Source organism: Zootoca vivipara, chromosome 7 (assembly GCF_963506605.1).
Source record: "Zootoca vivipara chromosome 7, rZooViv1.1, whole genome shotgun sequence".
Classification (NCBI taxonomy): Eukaryota; Metazoa; Chordata; class Lepidosauria; order Squamata; family Lacertidae; genus Zootoca; species Zootoca vivipara.
In genome coordinates, this window is record NC_083282.1 from 54,553,057 (window position 1) to 54,574,459 (window position 21,403).

The 21,403-nt window shown below is 45.6% G+C and overlaps 1 protein-coding gene across 20 annotated transcripts in view; it reads right to left on the minus strand.

Annotated features, from left to right (window-relative positions):
- Positions 1 to 21,403, minus strand: part of PLEKHA6 (pleckstrin homology domain containing A6) — a 191,605-nt gene that overhangs the window by 30,865 nt on the left and 139,337 nt on the right. For 11 of the 20 annotated variants that reach the window (XM_060277080.1, XM_060277076.1, XM_060277075.1 and 8 more), the window contains 5 exons: positions 19,038 to 19,213; positions 17,562 to 18,056; positions 15,322 to 15,832; positions 13,671 to 13,757; positions 9,390 to 9,443 (listed from right to left, as the gene is read on the minus strand). In XM_060277080.1, the coding sequence (XP_060133063.1) occupies positions 9,390 to 9,443; positions 13,671 to 13,757; positions 15,322 to 15,832; positions 17,562 to 18,056; positions 19,038 to 19,213 (1,323 nt within the window). The remainder of the gene's footprint in view (positions 1 to 9,389; positions 9,444 to 13,670; positions 13,758 to 15,321; positions 15,833 to 17,561; positions 18,057 to 19,037; positions 19,214 to 21,403) is intronic. The other 9 variants (XM_035122760.2, XM_035122758.2, XM_035122757.2 and 6 more) reach the window with 4 other exon arrangements.

Here is a 21,403-nt window from a genome sequence, read left to right on the forward strand (position 1 = left end):
GTTTTCGTCCCGCGCATGCGCAGAAGCGGCGTGTGCGCTTTGCGCATGCGCAGAAATGGCGCTCGGTTTGCGACCTTTTCGGGTTACGGACCGCGATCCGGAACGGATCGTGTTCGTAACCCGAGGTACTACTGTATGTCTGTTCAGAATCTAATTTGCCAGATGTCACATGACCGTATGGTTGGTGTGTGTGTGTGTGTGTGTGAGAGAGAGAGAGAGAGAGGGGTGGGTGGGGTGGGGCTTGGTTATGCTCTTTGTCTTAGGGCTTAGGGCAGGCATCCCCAAACTGCGGCCCTCCAGATGTTTTGGGCTACAACTCCCATGATCCCTAACTAACAGGTCAGGGAATATTGGAATTGTAGTCCAAAACATCTGGAGGGCTGAAGTTTGGGGATGCCTGGCTTAGGGGCTATACAGCCTGGAAAAAAGTAGAATGGTAGTTGTATCTGAGTATCTTCAGTGCCTGATTTTATAATTTTAAGATCACCGTTTTGCCCTGGGTGGTGCTAAAGCTCTGCCCAGTAAGTGACCGCTTTATATTACTTGGCACAATGCTGTAGGGACATAATTTTCCTGACGAGAGGAATGATAAGACTGAACAGATCCTATGAAAAAACAAAGGAAAGCATAGATTTCATGTCAGTTCCAGCTATCCCTTACCTGTACTAATCACATATTTATATGTACCCTGATAATCAATATGTAAAGACAGGGGTGCCAACTTGAATAAAATATTAGGAGCAGTGGCGGGTAAGCCCCGCCACACTTAATTGATCACCAAGTTTGGCAATCGCACACCACTTGAATGGCAATGCCCATCAACTTGGAGGGGTGGGCGGACCCCTCAAATATTTTATTGGGTAAAAAAAATAATATTGGGTGAGGGGCCGAAGGGACTTCAGTCCCTAGGAGTTGGCTCCTATGTATAAGAATCATAGAATCATAGTTGGAAGAGACCACAAGGGGCATCCAGGGGGCCAAGCAGGAAACACCATCAAAGCATTCCTGACAGATGGCTGTCAAGCCTCCGCTTAAAAACCTCCAAAGAAGGAGACTCCACCACACTCCTTGGCAGCAAATTCCACTGTCGAACAGCTCTTACTGTCAGGAAGTTCTTCCTAATGTTTAGGTGGAATCTTCTCTCTTGTAGTTTGAATTCATTGCTCTGTGTCCGCTTCTCTGGAGCAGCAAACAACCTTTCTCCCTCCTCTATATGGCATCCTTTAATATATTTGAACATGGCTATCATATCTCCCCTTAACCTTCTCTTCTCCAGGCTAAACATACCCAGCTCCCTAAGCCGTTCCTCATAAGGCATCGTTTCCAGGCCTTTGACCATTTTGGTTGCCCTCCTCTGGACACGTTCCAGCTTGTCAGTATCCCTCTGTGCAGGGATACTGTGCAGGCCACTACTCTTCACAAAGGAACCAATGTGAAACCGTGTTAGAACATTCTCTCAGGGGGTGAAAACCACCCCCAGGTGGAGCTGGAGTTAGACAAATTCTAGCTATGTGGCACTTTTCTGTCAGAATATCCTTACTCCCTGGGGCAATTTGGCACAGTGCTGTGAACAAAGCAGGAGATAGAAGCTACAATGTCTCATCAAACATGCCATTCTGTTTTCAAATTCAGGTAATGCAGTGAGCTGAACCTATCCCCAGACTTAGTCAAGGATCTCATCTAACCAGTGATTATTAGCCTGTTCTGCTGCAGTCTTCCTGGTTTGGTGATAAAGGTGAGCAAATGATGACTGAAGCTTTAGAGATTTAAATGGATGGTGGTTGGCTTGTTGTAAGGCAATGAGATGCAGCTTTTATGATGATATCACCGACTGTATTCCTTAATGGGCAAAATGAAGAATCCCAATCCTGCCAGGAAGACAAAGTTTCTGAACACTGATAATCCTGACTGCATGCATTGAACTGGTCCCAGTGGGGCTCAGATACATTATCTTCTCTTGCCAAGGCGGAGATCATACAAAAAACAGACACACCTAGCACTTGATATGGAAAGCTTTGGTTGTTATTATTAATCTTATCCATTTTATACCCCACCTTTATCCCTGACAGGACTCAAGGTGGCTTACAGATAAAAACAAGAATTGCTAAAAGTTAGAGGGGGCGGGGAACATTCATTAAAAAAACACAATTAGGTAATTAATAGAATTAAAACTATATACACATATAAACTCTGTTTAAAACATACACATAATTACAACAAGTGGGTTCTGGAGCTCAACACTGATTTCTGAATTAAATTCCAGGGCTTGGTACTGATGACCCTTTAATAAAATTAAGCACAGAAGCTGATCATTCTGCTTCCCAGTGGACGTTCCCTCTGTGGAGGGAGCATTCCCCTAGATCTGATGCACGGATATGTTCCTTGGGTAGGAGCCTAGATAGATCCTATTCTATATCCTAGCATATCCCCATAGATTTTTATACTAAACTATTTGGGGGAAAAGGTGTGGGCAAAAGGTAGAGGACTCTCTACCCTTAGCAAGAGATACTAATGCAAACTTACTGGTAAGTGTCCCACTTCACAAATTCCAATGCTAAGCACTGGAGCAAAAAAAGAGGGGGGGGGGTTGCTTCAGCGTCTTGGCTCAAAGCTCTGACTGGGTTACAAGTTTGTAGGTGATGACTAACAGATGCTAATGTTAATACCTAACCATTTTCCAGAGGTGCACTACATTTTGCAAAAGGAATACCAGAAAGGAAAGGTCTTCCTTCCCCCCAAAAAACAAACCATAGATAGTCTTTTTTTCTCCAGCCCCAAAAGCCATGACAAGCAGTTCATAACTGAAAGTTTTAGGTTTTAACCTGAGCCAAATATATGTTTATTATCTTATCTACAGACAAGAGAGAGAGAGAAAGGTTGGCATAAGGTGGTACAGAGCTGTTGATGCAGCTAAGATTAAGATGCACAAATCTTGAGGGTCCCATCCGCCTCCAGCGTGTGGGTTAAGTTGCGGGTTTTGAGTGACTTAAAATGCTTCAGGGAATTAGGATCACTGACAGGCAGGGGCACAGGTGCCTTATTGGGCTCCATGTATAAATGCCGTTTGTAGAATGAAATGTTGAATGGGCATCTTACAAATGGATGCGGATGTGAGGTGCAGAAGGGTGACACTAGGGAATGGTTCTGCCATGCAAAAGCAGCTGGAATGGCATGGTTGATGGCAGAGCTGCTGTGATGTCTTACTTGCATGTACAGTTGAGCCCTAGGGGAAGAGCTCTCCACCATTCTGTTCACCATACTGATCAAAGTCTCGCTCTCGCTCATCTGCGGCAGACAAGGAAGGAAAAACGTCAAGATGCTAGCGGAGGCACAGCCACGGCAGCTCAGCCTTGAGCACGTCTTACCGCTAACATATAAATCTGAAAAGACCTAGACCGGTGCCTTAGAACAGATGTCACAAGGCAAAGGCACACCTAAAGGAAGTCCACGGGACTGAAAAGCACATCAAGGTTCAGAGTGATTACTGGGCTAAACAAGATGTGATGCTAATTGCATGGCTGCATTTAATGTGCACTTGGTGGATCATGAAGAAAGGAAGCCTGAGTACCACTACAGGGGTGCAAGGAGGAAGAACTGAGTCCTCCTCTTCCTTCCCTCATAGTTCCAAACAAAACAGGGTTCTGATACACTCTCACACACATTCATCTAACTCCCATTTGCATCTGGAGGAAATCTTCCATGTGCTTTTCTGGAATTGCTCCTTTCCCATGCAAACGGGCTTGCCAATGAAACTTTAAAAAGAAATGATTGGGGCAAAACATCACTCTACAGTTCCCAAAGAGGCATATCACACGGGTGTATCATATATAACACCCTTTGCTTAGACCATTCACACCACAGGGGGCTTTTCTCTCCAAACACAAGGAGTAGCAGTGCTGGGGAAATAATGTTTCATCCCAACCCCCCAATCCCCATGCAATTTCCCTAATCACACACCCATCCAAAGCTGTATTTTGGGACATAATAATAACAGCTTGGCGGGGGGGATTTAGTTCAAAAGTTTGGGCACCCCCTCTCTCAGTACCACTGCTCCTACCAAAGAGCCACCCACAGATGATTTAAAGGGAGATATTTTATATATAGATCAGGAAATCTGATCATGGATCTCCCACGTCATATCAGTTTCAGCCTTTAACAATAGGATGATGGATGGGGTGTAGCTGTACTTAAAAGATTTACCTTGTTAATACAAAAGGCAGACTTTGAGTGAAGATATGTTTGGGCCTCCCTCTGCCTGCTTTGAAATCCCAGTGAGGCTTAGTACCTCACTTCAGGTCCCGCCAGACACACTGATTTGTGCTCCTAAGAGCACAAATGAGAGCAAGTGTGGCATAGTGGTTAAGGTGTTGGACCAGGACCTGGGAGAACAGTGTTCAAATCCCCACCTGGCCATGAAGCTCACTGGGAGACCTTGGGCCAGTTACTCATTCTCAGCCTCATCTACCTTGCAGGGTTGTTGCGAGGATAAAACGAGGAGGAAGAGTATTATATACACCACCTTGAGTTTCTTAGAGGAAAGGTGGGATGCAAATGTAATGAATAAGCAAAATCATAATGATACCAGGACTGTCCCACTTTCAACACTGTTTGTGCCTGCAGAAGTATTGTGGCAGTCCACCTGCATCATTTCTGACCAGTGCATATGCTGTAACTTCCTGCTGAAATCCTGCAACTTGTTATACCACAAATACCCTGGTTCATTTTTCTCCTGCTTTTGTTGCCCTATAGCTCTTCCAGATAGCAATAAAGTGGTGGCACAGGGGCAGCATCAAAGAACAAATGAAAGCAGAATAAATTCATCGCTAATGCACTATTCTTGTGTTGAGAATGCTTTACAGAATGCACCCACAAAAAGACCACCAGCCGGGGGGCGGGGAGGACTTACTCAGCAAACAGCTACTTCTGCTTATTAAACAGGAGCTTATTAAACTTTATTTGATGCCCAGCAGCTCCTCCTCTTCTCCCTTCCCCAGACATGCAGGGCTAGTTGAGCCAGTCTCTATAAGCCCCTCTAGCCCCTGGTGGGAATCTGCTTTGCTCCCTTTTTCAAGATTTTAGGACTGGCAGAGGAGGACTCATAGTTTCCTCATTAGGATACACTTGGAGTGGAGGGATGGGTTTTATCCAGTGGAGGCTGGTGCCCATTAGGACTAGTAGGGACCAAGACAAGGAGACCCAACAGTAGGTGTAGCCAGAGCCAACAGCAGGCAGAACCAGCTAATTGGTGATGTTCAAGCTAAGGAGGAGGCAGCTGATAGGCAGCAGCACCCTCTGGACTGGTTGTAAGAAAGACAGGCAGGAAGATGAGGTCTGGCTGAGGTTGGTGGGGCAGTGCCCCATTTGCGCCAGTGGACCGGCCTTCCCCTGAGATTTTGTCCATGCACAAAGTCTCACTGGTTGTCATATCTGGGCTTAATAATAAATCCCTCCCTCCAGGGTTTGTTTGGTTTTTGTGCCTTTGCTTGCTTGCTTGCTTGCTTGCTTGCTTGCTTGCTTGAATCATATGGAGCTGTTTGATTTGAAGAGTTCTTCCACTGTGCATCCCCTTCATGCTCACAGCACACTGTAGCCTAGGTTACATAGATTGATTCTGGAAGAAGGGGGGGAAGAAGCAATGTGTGGCTGAAATGTGTGTGTGTGTGTGTGTGTGTGTGTGTGTGTGTGTGTGTGTTCTTGCAATTCCTTCCAACTCCATAAGGTTTTATGGAAGGGAGTAATAATAATAAAACAGTTGCTTAAACAAAAATCCCAAGAGTCAGATGATATTTGGCTGACATACTTCTCCATTAGTCAAGTGAAGCTGATGGTGCTATATATCTCTCTACACACGCGCACACACGCACAAAATGCACTTTCGACAGAAGGCACCAGGGCATAACAAATAAATAGGGCTCTGAAGGTTGCATTTCATTGTGCTGTTTTAAACCAGTCTTTCTCTGTGGGTCAGAAAGGGAACAGAAGGAGATGGAAAGCCTTGAAGAATCATTTTTAATAGGGAGAAAAGCCTACTATCTACAACAGCTGCCCAACCCAGAGCACTTTTAAGTGCCTCCTCCTCCTCAGTGGCTTCCGCCCAACACAGACACAAGCACATCTTCATGATTACTCTACTGATGGGGGATTTACTGACTCCAAAGCTATAATGAGATTGTCTCTGGAGCAGGCTTGCTTATTGAAATGCAGACTTTTTCAGGCCAGCATCAGACATCCATCAGCACTTGCAATGAGATTTTATTTTTTTATATAAAAAAAATCCAGCTTAATCTCCTCTGCTGATGTTTTCCCAAAAGGGGTTTCTGTCCCTGTTTCTCTAAGGGTAGGTCAGAAAGTGTCCCTTAACATGACAAAATGTGCATGAAAGATTGTTTCAGCTCAAGGCAAAGCTTGTGGGGAAGGCTGTTTGGGTTAGTTGCTTGGTATCTGACTTATTACAGTATACTGAGCTGTTTTATATTCATGGGTTTGTTGTTTTTTAACAAAACCATTATGGTAAAAACTGGTTTTACATATATTATTGATTCCTGCCCCCGCCCCAAGCATTTCACATGCACACTGAACCATTATTTCTGGTTAGCACACCTTTACATACTTAAACGTTCATACACACAAAATACTTATATGTTGGATATCTGATGCTTAGTTATTCAATACCTCAGATTAACCATCTGTTTTGTCCCTGTTTTTTAAACATGAAGTACCTGACCTGAATGGTTTTATTTTTATTTTTAAAGAAACACCCTGCTCAGTTCTTTCCCAAACTGTAACCCAATTTTGACTATCCAAAAGTTGGATAAGGTTAAATGAATCAGATAGCTGAGTTTGTCCGCAATGTCATATACTAGCTTTCCCCAACCTGCTGCTCTTCAGCTGGTTTGGACTACAACTCCCATTCAGCCCCAGCCCAAACATCTGCAGAGCACCAGGTTGGGAAGGCTCCATATGCAAACTTGATATATTCACAGAGACATACAGATGATCTCATATTCCAACAAGTGAAAGTTCACAAAAACTCATGGGCTCACTTCCACTCATGGACAAACTACTATCAGACTCCCAAACTGTTTCATAGGCAAAAGGACCTTCACATGCCTTACTCCCAAGGCACCCATAGAACCTGAAAGCAAGAGGGTCACATTCCACCACCACCACCACCCCGGTCTGTGCCATCTGCACCTTTTCACCTGATCAGCCAGACTCTTGTTGGGAACAGACATGGAGAAAAGATCAGATAGTATGCCTCCCTGCCCTTCCACCTTCTTCATCTGACATCTGAAGGCAGCCCTGTTTAGGGAAGCTTTTGATGTTTAATAGATTATTGTATTTTAATATTCTGTTGGAAGCCACCCAGAGTGGCTGGGGAAACCCAGCCAGATGGGCAGGGTATAAATATATTATTATTATTATTATTATTATTATTATTATTATATCTAAACCTATGATCCTGCAACAAGAATGCAGGTAGAAAGCCAGCAGGGATGTTCAGGTCATCCTATCATATGGAGGATTCTTCTCTGGGGGTCTCTTGTTAGTGGCAGGTTTTCTCCCCGGCCTCATAGGCAGTTGAGTTTGTGATGGGCATGTGGGCCACACAGTGTCTTTTCTTCCTGTCACATGTAATCTGGATGCTGCATATACACTAAGGAGAAATGTTATTATGTGATCCTGGAAGAGAAATTTGGGTTGCTAGATGGGAAGTAAAAGGCCAGGACTTTCAAGGAAGCTTCCCCTGAAATGTTGCCCATTCCATTTTGGTGCTGGAAAAAACTCTCCTGTGAGGAAAAGTTACATAATAGGAGGATTTTTTTAGTTTAGAAAAAAAAATTGAGTAAGAGGGAACATGACAGAGGAGTATAAAACTTAATAGCTTTTTTTGCTGCCTCTCTCATCATTCTTGAACCTGGGGTCAGTCAATGAAGCAGAATGCTGGAAGATCCAGGGCTTGCCAAAGTACTTCTTCACACAGCTCATAGTTAAACTATGGGGTTTACTGGCACAATATGTTGTAATGGATTGACTTAGGTGGCTTAGGCAAAGTCTAAGGCCCCATATGCACTATACACTTAAAGCAGGCATCCCCAAACTGCGGCCCTCCAGATGTTTTGGCCTACAACTCCCATTATCCCTAGCTAAGAGGACCAGTGGTCAGGGATGATGGGAATTGTAGTTTGGGGATGCCTGACTTAAAGCCATATCAATCACTTTAAACTTAAAGCCATATCAATCACTTTAAACAGTCATGGCTTCCCCCATAGGAGACTCCAATTTCCCTCGCAGATCTACAGTGGCTTCACAGTCATTCAGTGGCACACCTTAACAATGAACACTAGTAAAGAAAAGTATTCTGTATTGGCTCGGCTTCTCATTACTTTCAAAGGATGAGTTTAATATTCAGTAGATGCCACAAACCATAATTTCCAATACCATTTTTCTAAGGTTACTCCTTCAGTATTTATCCAATACTGTACTAAGAAATATTTAGTCTTCTGCCACCAACATGAAATGTATTAGCTCTTTGGATACAAGATCCAGATCTGAATGGAAGCCACCTGTCGCTTTTATTTCCCACAATGCCCTAGGGCCATACGCTACATCAGGCACTCCATGTCACTGTAGGAAATTTACACACACACACAGGCAACTTCCCAGATCAAGCCACTGTCACCAGATAAGCCAGCAGCTGGGGGAACATGAAGGCAAGATGGCCAGAGTGAGAGGGAACAAAGCAGGCATTGGTGCCAGCAGGTCTTGCCAGCAACTGCATGAGAGCATTGGGTGCTGATGTGACAGTGCTGAGCGCTGTATTTAAAATAACCCTGCTTGGGATGGAATGAATAAGTGGGCAGAGTGCAAACTAAATTCAAAATACAGTTCACATTTAAAAAACCAAACCCACACATAGGTTGCCACCCAGAGTTCTAGGGTCACGATTATTCTCTTATTAACAACAGAGTTGATTCCTGCCCTAAATCCTGCTTACATCCTGCAGACTAGTGCAGAACATTGCACAGAAATCCAACAACAGTCACAAAATACGGCAATAATAACAGCTGCAATTGCAGCACATCAAAATCCATAGATGTCCAAGCAAGCAAAGCAGCTCCCTCCCCAATTCACACCCCCCCCCCACACGAACAAGTGTGTCACTGTCCACAAGAAAGATGAAAGGAACAAACCACATCGACCCGCTAGTGCTGCCACAATGCCAAGAGAAGGAGAGGGACAGATGTTGGGGAGGAGGAAGGATAAAGGGGAGAGGGAAAGGCAACACTGACCTGACAGCACAGCTGGGGAGGGGGCAGTGGGGGTTGCAGGACAAGAGGCAAAAATGTGGTGGGAGCAGTGAGAGGGAGACAGCCAGCTTGGCCTACCTGCTGATCCAAATACTCTAGGTTTCTTTGCAACTGAAGGTCTAAAAGTTCATCCTATCAGGAGCCATTAGGCATGCGGCAAAATGGAAACACAAAAACAAACAAAAACAAAGAAGAAGCAAAAGCAGTTAGGTGCAACTTAGCTCGAGAGAGGCACAGAGCTCCCCAGACAGGAAAGGGAACAGTCAGCCTCACAAGCATTTTTTTTTCCAAAAAGAGGTAAGTGGGTGGGGTGAGTGATGGCTGCTCAGCGGTCCTTTTAGGCCAGGATATATTCCCCAGAGGAGCTTTCCCCAATCAGGTGCCCTCCAGAAGTTTCAGACTGCAACGACGGGGAGCTGTAGTCCACAACATCTGCAAGGGCGCCCAGTTGGGGAAGGCTGCCTTAGAGGGACTCTCAATGGGAGATCCTGGCAGATTCTCATATCATCAGTGCTCTGTCCCCATACCATGTGTCGCCTCCTGCTGGACAGGTGTGGATTAACAAGAGGGCCATGCTACCTTCCTCCAGGCCACTGGAGTAGGCCACCAAGCTGGTAAAATACATTAATGCTCTCCCCCAGCAGTAAGGAATGCAATCTTTTGACTCTGTAGCCCTTTGAGGGTATTTGGGTTGAACACTTGTGGGCTAAAGGTGGGGCGGGGCGGGGCATGCACACACACAAGCCTCACTCCAACAGTCCCACATGCGCCGGCTTCACTGCAGACCTTCCTACATGCAGTGTGAAGGAGGATCCTCAGCATGTTCAACTGAACGCACTCAGAGTTCCTCTTCAGACCTTCCAGATGAGGAAGCTGCCTTCTGCTGAGTCAGGCTGCACGTCCATGTAGCTCAGGGCTTATACACACCTTTCCTCCGCTCTTTCCAGGCACGGTCCACGATTTAAAGCTCTGTGTCCCAGTGCCCTTTCGTTCCTGCTCCAGGACATTCCCTGCAAAAACCTGCTCTTTAAAAAGCTCAGTCAGAGAAAACATCAATCCGCAGAAAACCCGAATTGGTGTTTGCTCTGTTTCAGTTTTAAAGAGCAGGGTTTCAAGGGGAGAGTTTGAGACAAAAATAATAACAAAATGCTGGGCCATGGAGTGCTAAAGTGAGCACCTGTGCCTGGCAAAAGATAAGTGTGGATAAGCCCTCTGTTCTATCTGCACTGACTGGCAGCAGCTTTTCAGGGTTTCAGACAGTCCTACCTGAAAGTGCTGGTGATCGAACCTGAGACCTTCTACATGCAAAGCTCTGTCACTGAGCTATAGTCCTCCTGCTGACATGGGAAGGTCTGAAATGGAGCTGGTGCACAAGCCCCCTCTGACTTTAAGCCCACACACATTTGCTCCAAATAGGGCTCACTTTTCATTGCAATATAGCACCCGTAATACCCATTAAGCCATTATTATAATCTGTTTTATTGGTGGCATAGGCCTACAAGAATTGTTAATTCACTCCTGCTGCAGAGGCAAAGTTTGCTACCAAGAAGTTTGTCCCCACAGTTAGCACTCCCACATTTCTCTCAGCAAGGCACCTGGCTTTGAAAGCCTCGGATTAGGTGGAAATTCTCTCGTCCACAGTGACTGCTCTGCAGTCTTTATGTCAAGGCTGGCATGTTGAGAACGTGGGCTCAACACATCCATTCAGAGTTCTGCAGGGGAAGAAGGGATTGTGCTATTGGCTCCATGCATATGGCCTCTTCCTAAAGCTCAGCGTCCCTTTCAACGGCTTCACAACTGTGCGGTAAAAACTGGCTGAGCTGAAAGCTGGCAGCGTGCTGAAACAAACAGCGGGTTCTGCACACGTCAAACTCTGCACAGATTTACTCAGTCTACATTCCTGGGGCAATTACTTTGGGTCATGCAAATTGGCTTTTACTCAATCTCTACCCAGCCTCCATGTGGATGTCCATTGGAAAAGCTGGGGATGGTCTACCTATTCTAGATACAGGCATACAGGAAGCTGCCTTCTACCAAGCCAGACCATTGGTCCATCTATGCTAACTGGAAATGGCTCTCCAGGATTTCAGACATGGTCCCTCACAGACCAACTTGGAGATGTCAGGGATTGAACCTACCAGTAGGACCTTCTGCATGCAAAGCAGATGCTCTATGACTGAGCTATCCCCCAAGACAGCAAGCATAGCTACAGCTTCTCCCTACAGCTTCTTCACCTGGCAAGAAAGTTAGGAGCACCATACAAAGGGACCCTTACAAAAATGGCGCTCCTGTGCATTATTCTCTGCAAGCATGATACCAACAGTGTTCTTTTGACCCAGGTAAACTACTTCTCAGATATAGACGGAAATTATTTTGATCTGGTTTGGAAACAATTTGTCTCTTTCTAAACACACAGAAGCTTTACTATCAGGCCTGGGCAGCCTGAGCTTTGTGTCTGTAATTAACAGATATGTGTCCAGATTGCTGGAGCACAATTGGAGAACAGCCTCTACCAAAGGTATTATGAACTTTGAAGAAGCACAGACTCAGGACGAAAGGGAGAAACGAGCCAAGAGGAAGGCACTTTTGGCAAATCCTCACCGTGATGTCCCCCCTGTGGAGGGACATATGGATCCAGAATTGGCCTTCACAGTCACCTACGGACACACTGCTAGGCTAAGACCATGTTCATGGTAGACAAACTTGCTCGGAAACGAGCAATCGCCAAAGAGTCCAGACTGCTAGTGCTGCTCTTTCAAAGGAGCTATCCTGCACCCGCATTCCACATCTGTTCCTGCCATCAGACATTCCCCCCCCCAAAAGCAGCTGGAGATGGGGACAGAGCACCTGCTATGAGAGAGACTGTGCTCGGTGATGTGCTCGGTGATACCAGGATCATCTCAGTGCACTCCTGGTTCAGCCACATGCATCCGCTTTTTGTGCATAGCTGGTGAGAAGGCAGAGGGAGTGAGGGGAGAAGCTGCGTGCAACAGTCCGTGCAACTAGAATCTGTTCCGCAGGGCACCTTAATCCAGTCCAGGAATTACTGGTTGCTCTCATAGGTGAAAGGTGTCAGGCAGGGTCAAGAACCTTGGCATGGAGCAAATGGAAGTTGGCAGTTTCACTTGGCAGAGTCCCACTCACAGTGGTTTCTGCCCCCACCACATGGATCCGCCCCCGCAGTGAAATAACCAAACAAAAGAGAGAAGCAAGAAGGAGTGAGGAAAATACAGCATTGAAAGAAACGACAGCCAGCAACAGGGAACAGGGCTTTCTGCATGTCCTTTTCAAGCTCACCCAATTTTGCACTGTCCCAGAACTACACTGGAGGATTGCAAGCTTGGGCAGTGGAAGCTGCCGCTACTGCTGCCGCTGCCCCAGCTTTTGCTCTCTTCATTTCTTCTTTATGGGCTGCCAAAGCAATGCATTCTTGGAATAGGGGAGGAATTCCAGAGGAAAAATGTGCTCTTCCAACAAGCCCTTTTCTGCATTATAGCTATGGGCAAGGTGCTGCTCATTTAAGAACAGGGATTGGGAACCTGTGGTCCTCCGGAAGTTGTTTGGACTCAAGCTCTCATCAACCCTGGGCCATTGGCTACAATGGCTGAGGTTCATGGGAGTCTCACAACATTGGGAAGGCCACAGGTTCGCCACCCCTGATTTAGGGGAGCAAAATGGTACTGAGTTCAAATCACATGCCAGGTCAAAACTCTGAACTGCTGCTGCTCATGATCACTAAAGAGAAATGTTTGAGTTAAGCTTGCAGCAGCAATGAGCACCATGCCTCAGTTTATATTCCGCAGTGGCATGGTGGGCAAGCCAGGATGGAGGCTTCCCTTCTGTCATGCAGATGTAGCTTGTGATGTGAAATGAAGCCTCTGCTTTAACTCCTGATTGCACCTTTTTATTTATTAATTGTGGGAAAAGGAGAATCACATGGATGATTCTTCTGGGCAACTGGGGGGGGGGTGGACCCATTTTACATTACATGTTCTCCTCTTGCAGGATACTAAAAACTGGTGGCTGAATGTGTGAACAGGAGCTGTTTCACTATCTCTATAAATCACATGCCTATTTCCCTCCTTTGCCAAAAATAGTGAAGCCCTGTCTTCAACAGAATTATCTGTCAGTTTGCATAGTCACAGTGCATTACATATCCAGATTGGTCTCACACAGCTAACATATCCCTGTAGGCTGAAACACTAGAGAATATTACTGTTACAGGACAGTGGTTTCGTGTCCAGGAAGAAATTGCCCATTGCATAATAACATCCTTCACCCCACCTCTGAATTAGATCCCAACCTTGGGAAGGAAACCCAGCATCCCTAGTGGAATGCTGGGATGCCAATGGGACATACCATTTTGTCGTGGACCGTAGGGGATGCTGGATAGTTGAAGGGGAACATTCCTGCAGGGACAGGCCTCCTGTCACCCAGATAATCATACTGAGGAAAGAGAAGAAACCACACACATGCATGAAGAAGGCTCATATCACTGTAGGGTGACCATAGTCCATGCTACCTTTCCCCACAATACAGAACAGTTGGCACAGCCCACAATGGAGAAAACAGGCAAGGCAAAGGAATTGCCCAGGGTCATTCGGTCAGGGTGATGGACAGGTCAATGGTAGGAGGGACAAGGAGTTGTGGCCTAGACATAAGATGCTCTTGGAAAAGAGGAGTTGGTTCTACAAGCTGGAAGTACAGTTCTGTTAGGAGAAGAGGAAAAGAAAGGGCAGTTTTTCCCCCAGGCTCCTACCCTTGAAACTTCCAATGCCACTCAGCTCCTGGGTTGCTCTCACTCTCAGTTCTGCCTGAAATTCACTAATATTGGTCTGCACAATGAACAATGTTCTAAAGTTTCACCAGCAACCTTTTCAACATGTGGTGCTGACTGTGTGCTCCCAGCACAGCTAACACGCCAGTTCTGTTTAGCCTGAACATGTGACTCCAGTACCTCAATTCAATGGTTGGGAGTTCTGAATCCCCTATAACTCATGTTTCAACTGAGTCTGGCCCAGACCCTAATTTTTTTCATTTCTGGGACAAGTGAAATAACAACAGACTGTGACTGAGTATTTATGGACTGCTGAATGAGCAGAAGAAGCCCTGACATGTCAGAGATTAAGAATAAAGGTTTTATTCTGCTCACAGGTGAGCAACCTGTGGCCCTTGGAAAACATGCAACCTGTGGCTTCATATTATATGCCACTCTGATGTCTCCTGAAGCTGCCCCATTCTTCCATCACATCAGAAATCTTTGCTTTCTACCCTTTTTCTCCTTTTTTCCAGCATTTGTAAGTATCCCCCTCTCTTTCTGTGTTGTTTCAGAACAAAGAATTGGAAGATGTCGTCTTTTCTTTTATATGTGTATGTTTTAAAAACTTTTCCCCCGGTTGTATGGCTTGGGGAAAAGATTTTTCTCCTCCCTAAACTGTCAAATAACATATCGGTAAGAATTACTCTGGCTTCCTTTCCGGAGCAGTGGCTGCATTGGTCTTTGGTACTAAAAAAAAGTTCTCTGTTTATTTGAAAGTAACCCCATCACCCTCAGTGGGGCTTGCTTCTGACTAGATATGCATTGAACTGGGAATTCTAAACTGAGGAACCATGAGGAAGCAGGGTGGTCTCCATTCCAGATCAGTTAATCCAGAATAGTTTTGTCTCTGGCTCCAGCCACCACCAGTTCTGGCTCTGCCCAACACTGGCACGTGAGCCACAACAAGTAATCAATTCAGGAAATGCGGCCCTCAACAGAAAAAACCTCTGTTGCTCATGACTGCCTCTCCTCACCTTCACCAAAGCTAGTGTGCCTTCCCACTCCGGCCATGGTAATTTCCCCTCACCCTTCCTAATACTCCTCAGTCTCAGTACACAGCATATACAAACAGAGGTAACGATTAGGTCACTAAGACTGTGCTAAGGTTCCCTCAGTGCACAGCTTCAGTACTCCCCCAAAGAGTGGCAGGAAGCCCCGAGGGTAGGAGTGGAGACTGCAAGGGAAGGTTACCTTTGGTGAACTGACCGATCGCCTCATCATGTATGTCGTCGGCTCCGCATAAATCTCCTCACTCCGGGGAGGCACTCTTTCAAAGCGGGTGCTTGGTGACCTGACAGGGGAGTACACTCTGGCTCGGGTGTAGGAGCCTTGGCTCGGCGAGCGGGGGACTGACCGGGAGCGAGGCTGGAGGGACATCCTGCGCAAGGAGCCTGAGGCGGCATCCATTTCGTCATAGTACACTGGCGGCCGGGTCGGGCCTGACATCCAGATGGGAACGTCCTGCCTGCCGTAGCCTGGCTGCTCTTTCCAGTCCCGCAGCTGGTAGGAGCCGCTGTTGCGGAAGGAGTGGCGCTTGTCGTCCACAGTCCACTGAGGGCTCACACGCTCAAAGGCAGGCATAGAGCAGATGCTGTCGGGACGCACCCCAGGAGGGTAGTATTGGTAATCTTCAGAGTACTGAGGTGAGTAGGGGGGGTAGTAGTCAGGGACTCTTCGGGACATCGGGTAGAACCTGGTGGGGCTAGACGGCCAGAAGGAAAGAATGAGGGCGATGAATGCACACCCTGAGTTTGCAAAGGAATTTTAGCATCATCTGCCCTACCTTACCCACCTGTCTATCTCTGTGTTAAAACCTGGTTCTTTGTCAGGGGAGATTCAAATGTTGCAGCCTCCATGTGGAGGTCATAAGAAACACTTCCCAATGGAAGCAGTTAAACAAGAGGGCTCTGTAACTTTGTATCTTGTCAAAACAAAATTTAAAAATTCCTTCCAGTAGCACCTTAGAGAGGCAAACTAAGTTTGTTACTGGTATGAGCTTTCGTGCACATGCACACTTCTTCAGATATCTTGTGAGCCACCCATGCTATCATAGCAGATTTGTAGCGCTGTGATTAACAGTCTCCTCCACACAACTGGGCCAATCCGTTTCACAAATATTACAACTCTCATGTGGTATTGCCACATGGTTTGGGACAGTTAAAAACAGAATGTCCTCAGCACTTACAGTCCTCCTGAGACTCACTGGTTGGGAGAAGAGGGGAGAATACAGTGGTACCCTGAGTTACAAACGCTTCAGGTTATAAACTCCGCTAACCTGGAAGTTGAGAACTTCGCCCCAGGATGAGAATGGAAATCGTGTGCCAGCGGTGCAGTGGCAGCAAGAGGCCCCATTAGCAAAAGCACGCCTCTAGTTAAGAACAGTTTCAGATTAAGAATGGACGTCCGGAACAAATTAAGCTCGTAACTAGAGGTACCACTGTAACTAGTATATTATTGTGTATAAGACTACTTTTTAACCCAGGAAAATCTTCTCAAAAGTCGGGGGTTGTCTTATACGCTGGGTTGTATTTCTTATGCAGCGAGTATATCCCAAACTCTATATTTTAACTGGAAAAGTTGGGGGTTGTCTTATATGCCCATTCGTCTTATATGCCGGAATATACGGTATATTGATTTAAACTTGAAGTGTACACATCACTTTCTCACCTTCTCTCAGATTACACCCACACCATACATTTAAACCACCTCTTTCCCCACAAAAGCCCACAACACTTTGCTGCCAAATCAGACCAAATGGCAGCCTGCGGAAAACTGAAATTGCTATTTGTTCTGATTCAGTGTTAAAGAATGGGATTTCATAGGGAAAGCGAAGTGGCAAAAAAATATGTGAGTTTGGACATGGAGCTTTCAAACGCAGACCTGCACCTAGAAAACAAGGGGCAAAAGGTAAGTGTGGATGAGCCCTCAGAGTCATGGGTTCCCCTAAAGTATCCTGGGAAATGTAGTCCTTAACAAGCTACAGTTCCAGGACCCTTGGGGGAGGGTGGGAAGCCATACCTCTCAAGACTCCTATACAGTGGTACCTCTACTTATGAACAACTCGACAACCGAATTTTTCGACTTACAAATGGGGCAAATGGCTGCACGCTTACGAATTTCTCGACATCTGAACGGAAACCGCGGCAGTTTTAGATAGGGTTTTTTCGACTTACGAATTTTAAGATGGGGTTGCTTCGACTTACGAATTTTTCTGTTTCCAATGCATTCCTATGGGAAATCGCGTTTCCAATGGCGCTTTTCGGCTTACGAATTTTTCGACCTACAAAGGTGCCTTTGGAACGGATTAAATTTGTAAGTCGAGGCACCACTGTAAGTGCATAATGCAGATGTGATGTCTTGTGTTTAGTGGGATTCCTCCCTTATTTAATTCGCAGAGAAGCTATATCCACGCCTAGCTTGAATCACCTCACCTATGGAGATCCTCAGGAGGTGGAGCCCCACGGCGCAAGTTCACCCACTGCTGCAGCTGCGTCATGGAGCTCTTCCTCTGGGCAATCTTCTCAGGATTGGTGCGCGGAGCAAAACTCCGGCGAGGCATAGCACTCTCACCATCGTGCTGCGGGAAGGCCATGCTGCCTGGCCGGCTAGGAGATGAGTACTGCCAGCCATTTGGCTGGGTGGGCCTCTCCACTCCAGCAGCCAGACGGGAAGCGTCAGGATAAGGGCTTCCAGGTTCAGAGGGCATTTCTTGGCTGTCAATGCCGTTGGCTTTCACCAGAGGCTCCTTCTTGCTCTCGGCTCGCTCTGTTTTCCTGTCAATCTTCTCAGAGCCACGCCCATCTCCTTCGCCTCTGGTCTTGGCTTCTGGCTCAGCTTTGGCAGCCTCTCTGGTTGGGACACTGCGGTGGTGGTGATGCTGGTGGTTCCTGCTTGGAGGGATGTTCTCAGAATCAGTCTTCTCGTGCCTGGTAAGCATGGGAAAGTAGAAATGGCCAAAAAACAGTCATGGCTCTCATTCAGAGCAACATAGAAAATGCGCTCTAACGGCTAACCTATGAATGATTCTAGTTAGCTTCCTGAAAGCACATTGCTGCTAACTTTGCAGCTCTGATATGGCCCCTGGGGGGGAAAACCAGACATTGTACTCTCCCAAAAAGCTTTATTTTTCAAGTTGCTTAAAGACCTCCAAAGCTATGTTTCCTGTCATCCCATTCAAAGAGCTTCAATGTCTTTTAAATGTTATCTATTTTAGGGAGTTTCCATACTTTTCTGCAGGATCTGTGAACCTTATTTGTAACAATGACTTGGTCTCACAAATTTAAAGGACCAGAGGAAATATCTTAATGGAGAGGCAGAGAAACTATGTGACTTGAACACAATGGAACACCCCGGGGCTAGACTAAGACCGTTAATTGTCCCAAGCACTAAAAGATTATGGTGCCTCCCCAGTTCAAAATGAAAACAATACTAACGCATAAAATAAAATTACAAAGTAATAAAAAAGTAAAGCATAATTTATTGCAACAGATGATAGGATCTGCTTTGCTTGCATTATTTTGATCAAAAGTTAGTAGGGCGCCCTCCTGGTTTAGGTGAGGATAATAAAAAGATAACGTAAAAATGGGAGATTATACAGTGGACACTGTAAGGAAGTCTAGCCTAGTTCTGATTTTTGCCATGGTGACTACTTCGATGCTTTAAGGGGGGAAAATCATAATTTTTTGGGTGCTCTTACTTTACTGGTTTTCCAAAGACATAGCTAATGCCAACTGAGATCTCTCAGATGTTATTGGACTACAACTCCCATCAGCCTCAGCCACCATGACCAATGGTCCAGGACATTGAGTACTGTATTATAGTCCAACAACATCTAAAGAGCGCCATTTGGTTACCCCTATAGTTTTGGACCACATTCTACATAGATTTCCCCCCCCCCAACAGCTGACCTCTGAGCAGGTGGGATTTGCACCCGGGCAGCCTCGCCCATGGCTTGAATCCAGGATTCCTGCTCCTCGTTGTTCTCTGCACTGAAGAAGTAAGTCCGGATGCCGGCGTGCTCAGCCTGGGGAGAGAGGGACTTCTTGTTATTCCCTGGTGTCTCTTCCATCCAGCACACAGTCACCTGTGGAGCAGGTAGAAATGGAGAAAGGGGAGGGGGAGAGAAGAGAAGAGAAGTCACCAATTAGTCTCTGCAGCATTAGCTTGAGGTCACCAAGGATTATAGGAGAAATTGTGCCTTCTTTCATCTGGCATAATTTCCAGCATATACTGGATTGCCCACTATAAACCAACTTTTCAACCAACTTTTATTTTCTAGTTTTTAGCTGGGGAAAATTGAAGTGAAAAGGCATGTTTTTAGGCCAAACAGCTTAATGGCTATAGCTTTATATGCATTTGTCCTTGGTGGTGCTGGATGGCTTTAAAAGAGGATTAGGCAAATTCGTGGAGGAGAGGGCTATCAATGGCTATTGTTGGAGGCAGCAATGCTTCTGAATACCAGTTGCTGGAAACCACAGGAGGGAGAGTGTTTTTGTGTTCGAATCCTGATGGGGAGGGTTCCCCCCCCAGACATCTGATTGGTCACTGTGAGAACAGGATGCTGGAGTTGATTGGGCCATTGGCCTGACAAGTTCTTCTTATGTTCTTAAATGTTTTTTGGGGAGGGGGAATGCAAAGTTTTTTCTCCTCCCTTCTTTGAGAACTTTTTTCAGATTAAAAAACAACCTTTGGGGAAAATTTGCCTTTTAATATATTGATAAATCCCAGTTTCTGAGCAGCTTAATCACAGGAGTGACACCAAAGGTCAAAATTCCTATCCAGAGACACCTTCACTAAACCCACCCAGCAACATGCAAACCTCCCCCCCCCCCCCCCCGCTGTTGGAGAAGTCCCCTCCCACCTGCCTACCAACCAGTTCCCAACACCAACACACTTGCTTACATGCATGGGTCCACATGCAGCAGAGGAATAGCATGCAAAAATCTACTTCAACATAGAACCCATCACCCCAGATCAGTGTACACCTGTACATGCATGCAAGGAATTGAAAATGTTCTTTTTTTCCCATCAGGTTTCTGGAGATGTAGTAAACTAGAACTGCCTTTTTCTAAGTGGTGGTGAGGAATGCTGTCGAAACTTTGAATTGCTGTAATATAGCTGCTTTAATGTTTTCTGATGGTTTTAATGCATTTATTGTTGTAAGCCCACCCTGAGATTACTTGATGGTGACATGTGGGATAGAAGTTTTACAAATAAATTAAAATAAATGCATCATCACTGAATAAAAGCTATGTTGCCTAATATTATCTGGAGGACTTGTTAAACTAATGGAATAGTTTTAACTCTGGCCAGAAACAAGGGGAGGTGTGTATCCCTTTACCTTTTAATGATATAGCTGCCTCACCCATTGCAAAAATGGGGGGGCATTGTGTCCCGTCCCCTATAAAAAGTCACTGGGGCTGGAGATTGACTGAACAATATGGGGAGTCAGGGTCAACTACAGCTCCCTAAGTTGAGTCAAAACAAGAGTGAGATTCCCTATGGATCCACTGATCCGGCCACCTCTGTGCCTTCCTGATGAAACACAGGAAAAGAAAATACTTTTGTAATCCTTTCCAAATGCTTATCTTAAAGCTATCGGACTTGCTCTCACAGGAGGCAGTGATAGCCACCAACTTGGACAACTTGAAAAGAGGGTTAGAAAAATTCATGGAGGCGGCGGTTCTGGAGGCAATAACCCTTCTGAATACCAGTTGCTGGTAACCTCAGGAGGGCAGCGCTCATGTCTTCCCTGCAGATTTCCAACAGGCATCGGGTTGGCCACTGTGAAAACAGGATGCTGGACTAGATAGGCCAATAGTTCGACTGCAGACTGGCCATATTTATTTGACTCCAGGAAGTCCTTCAAGAGGCAGGAATTATCAGGGCACCATTCCAAGGATATATGTGCCACTTGTACATGGAAACATGCTGCATTCCTTTGTGTGATCCCCATAATATTATGCTTTCTATGATAATGGTTAGAATTAAGAGATTTGTCTTTTTGTGTATGTTTTTCTTTTTTATATAGTTTTTGGTCTTTTTATATTTTTCTTTTCTTTTTTTTCTTTATTGGTTGTAAATGAGTAAAATTTGGTTATGATGTTTTTTCTTTATTGTTATTAATGGAAAATGAATAAAAAATATTTTTTTAAAAAATAAATATTATGCTTTCACCACAATAATGCCTCTAATTTCAGGACTTTCAAGAGTGAAGTCAAGGACACCACTGGGGTGAGTACTAAATCTGACCCCCACACCACAAACTACCCCA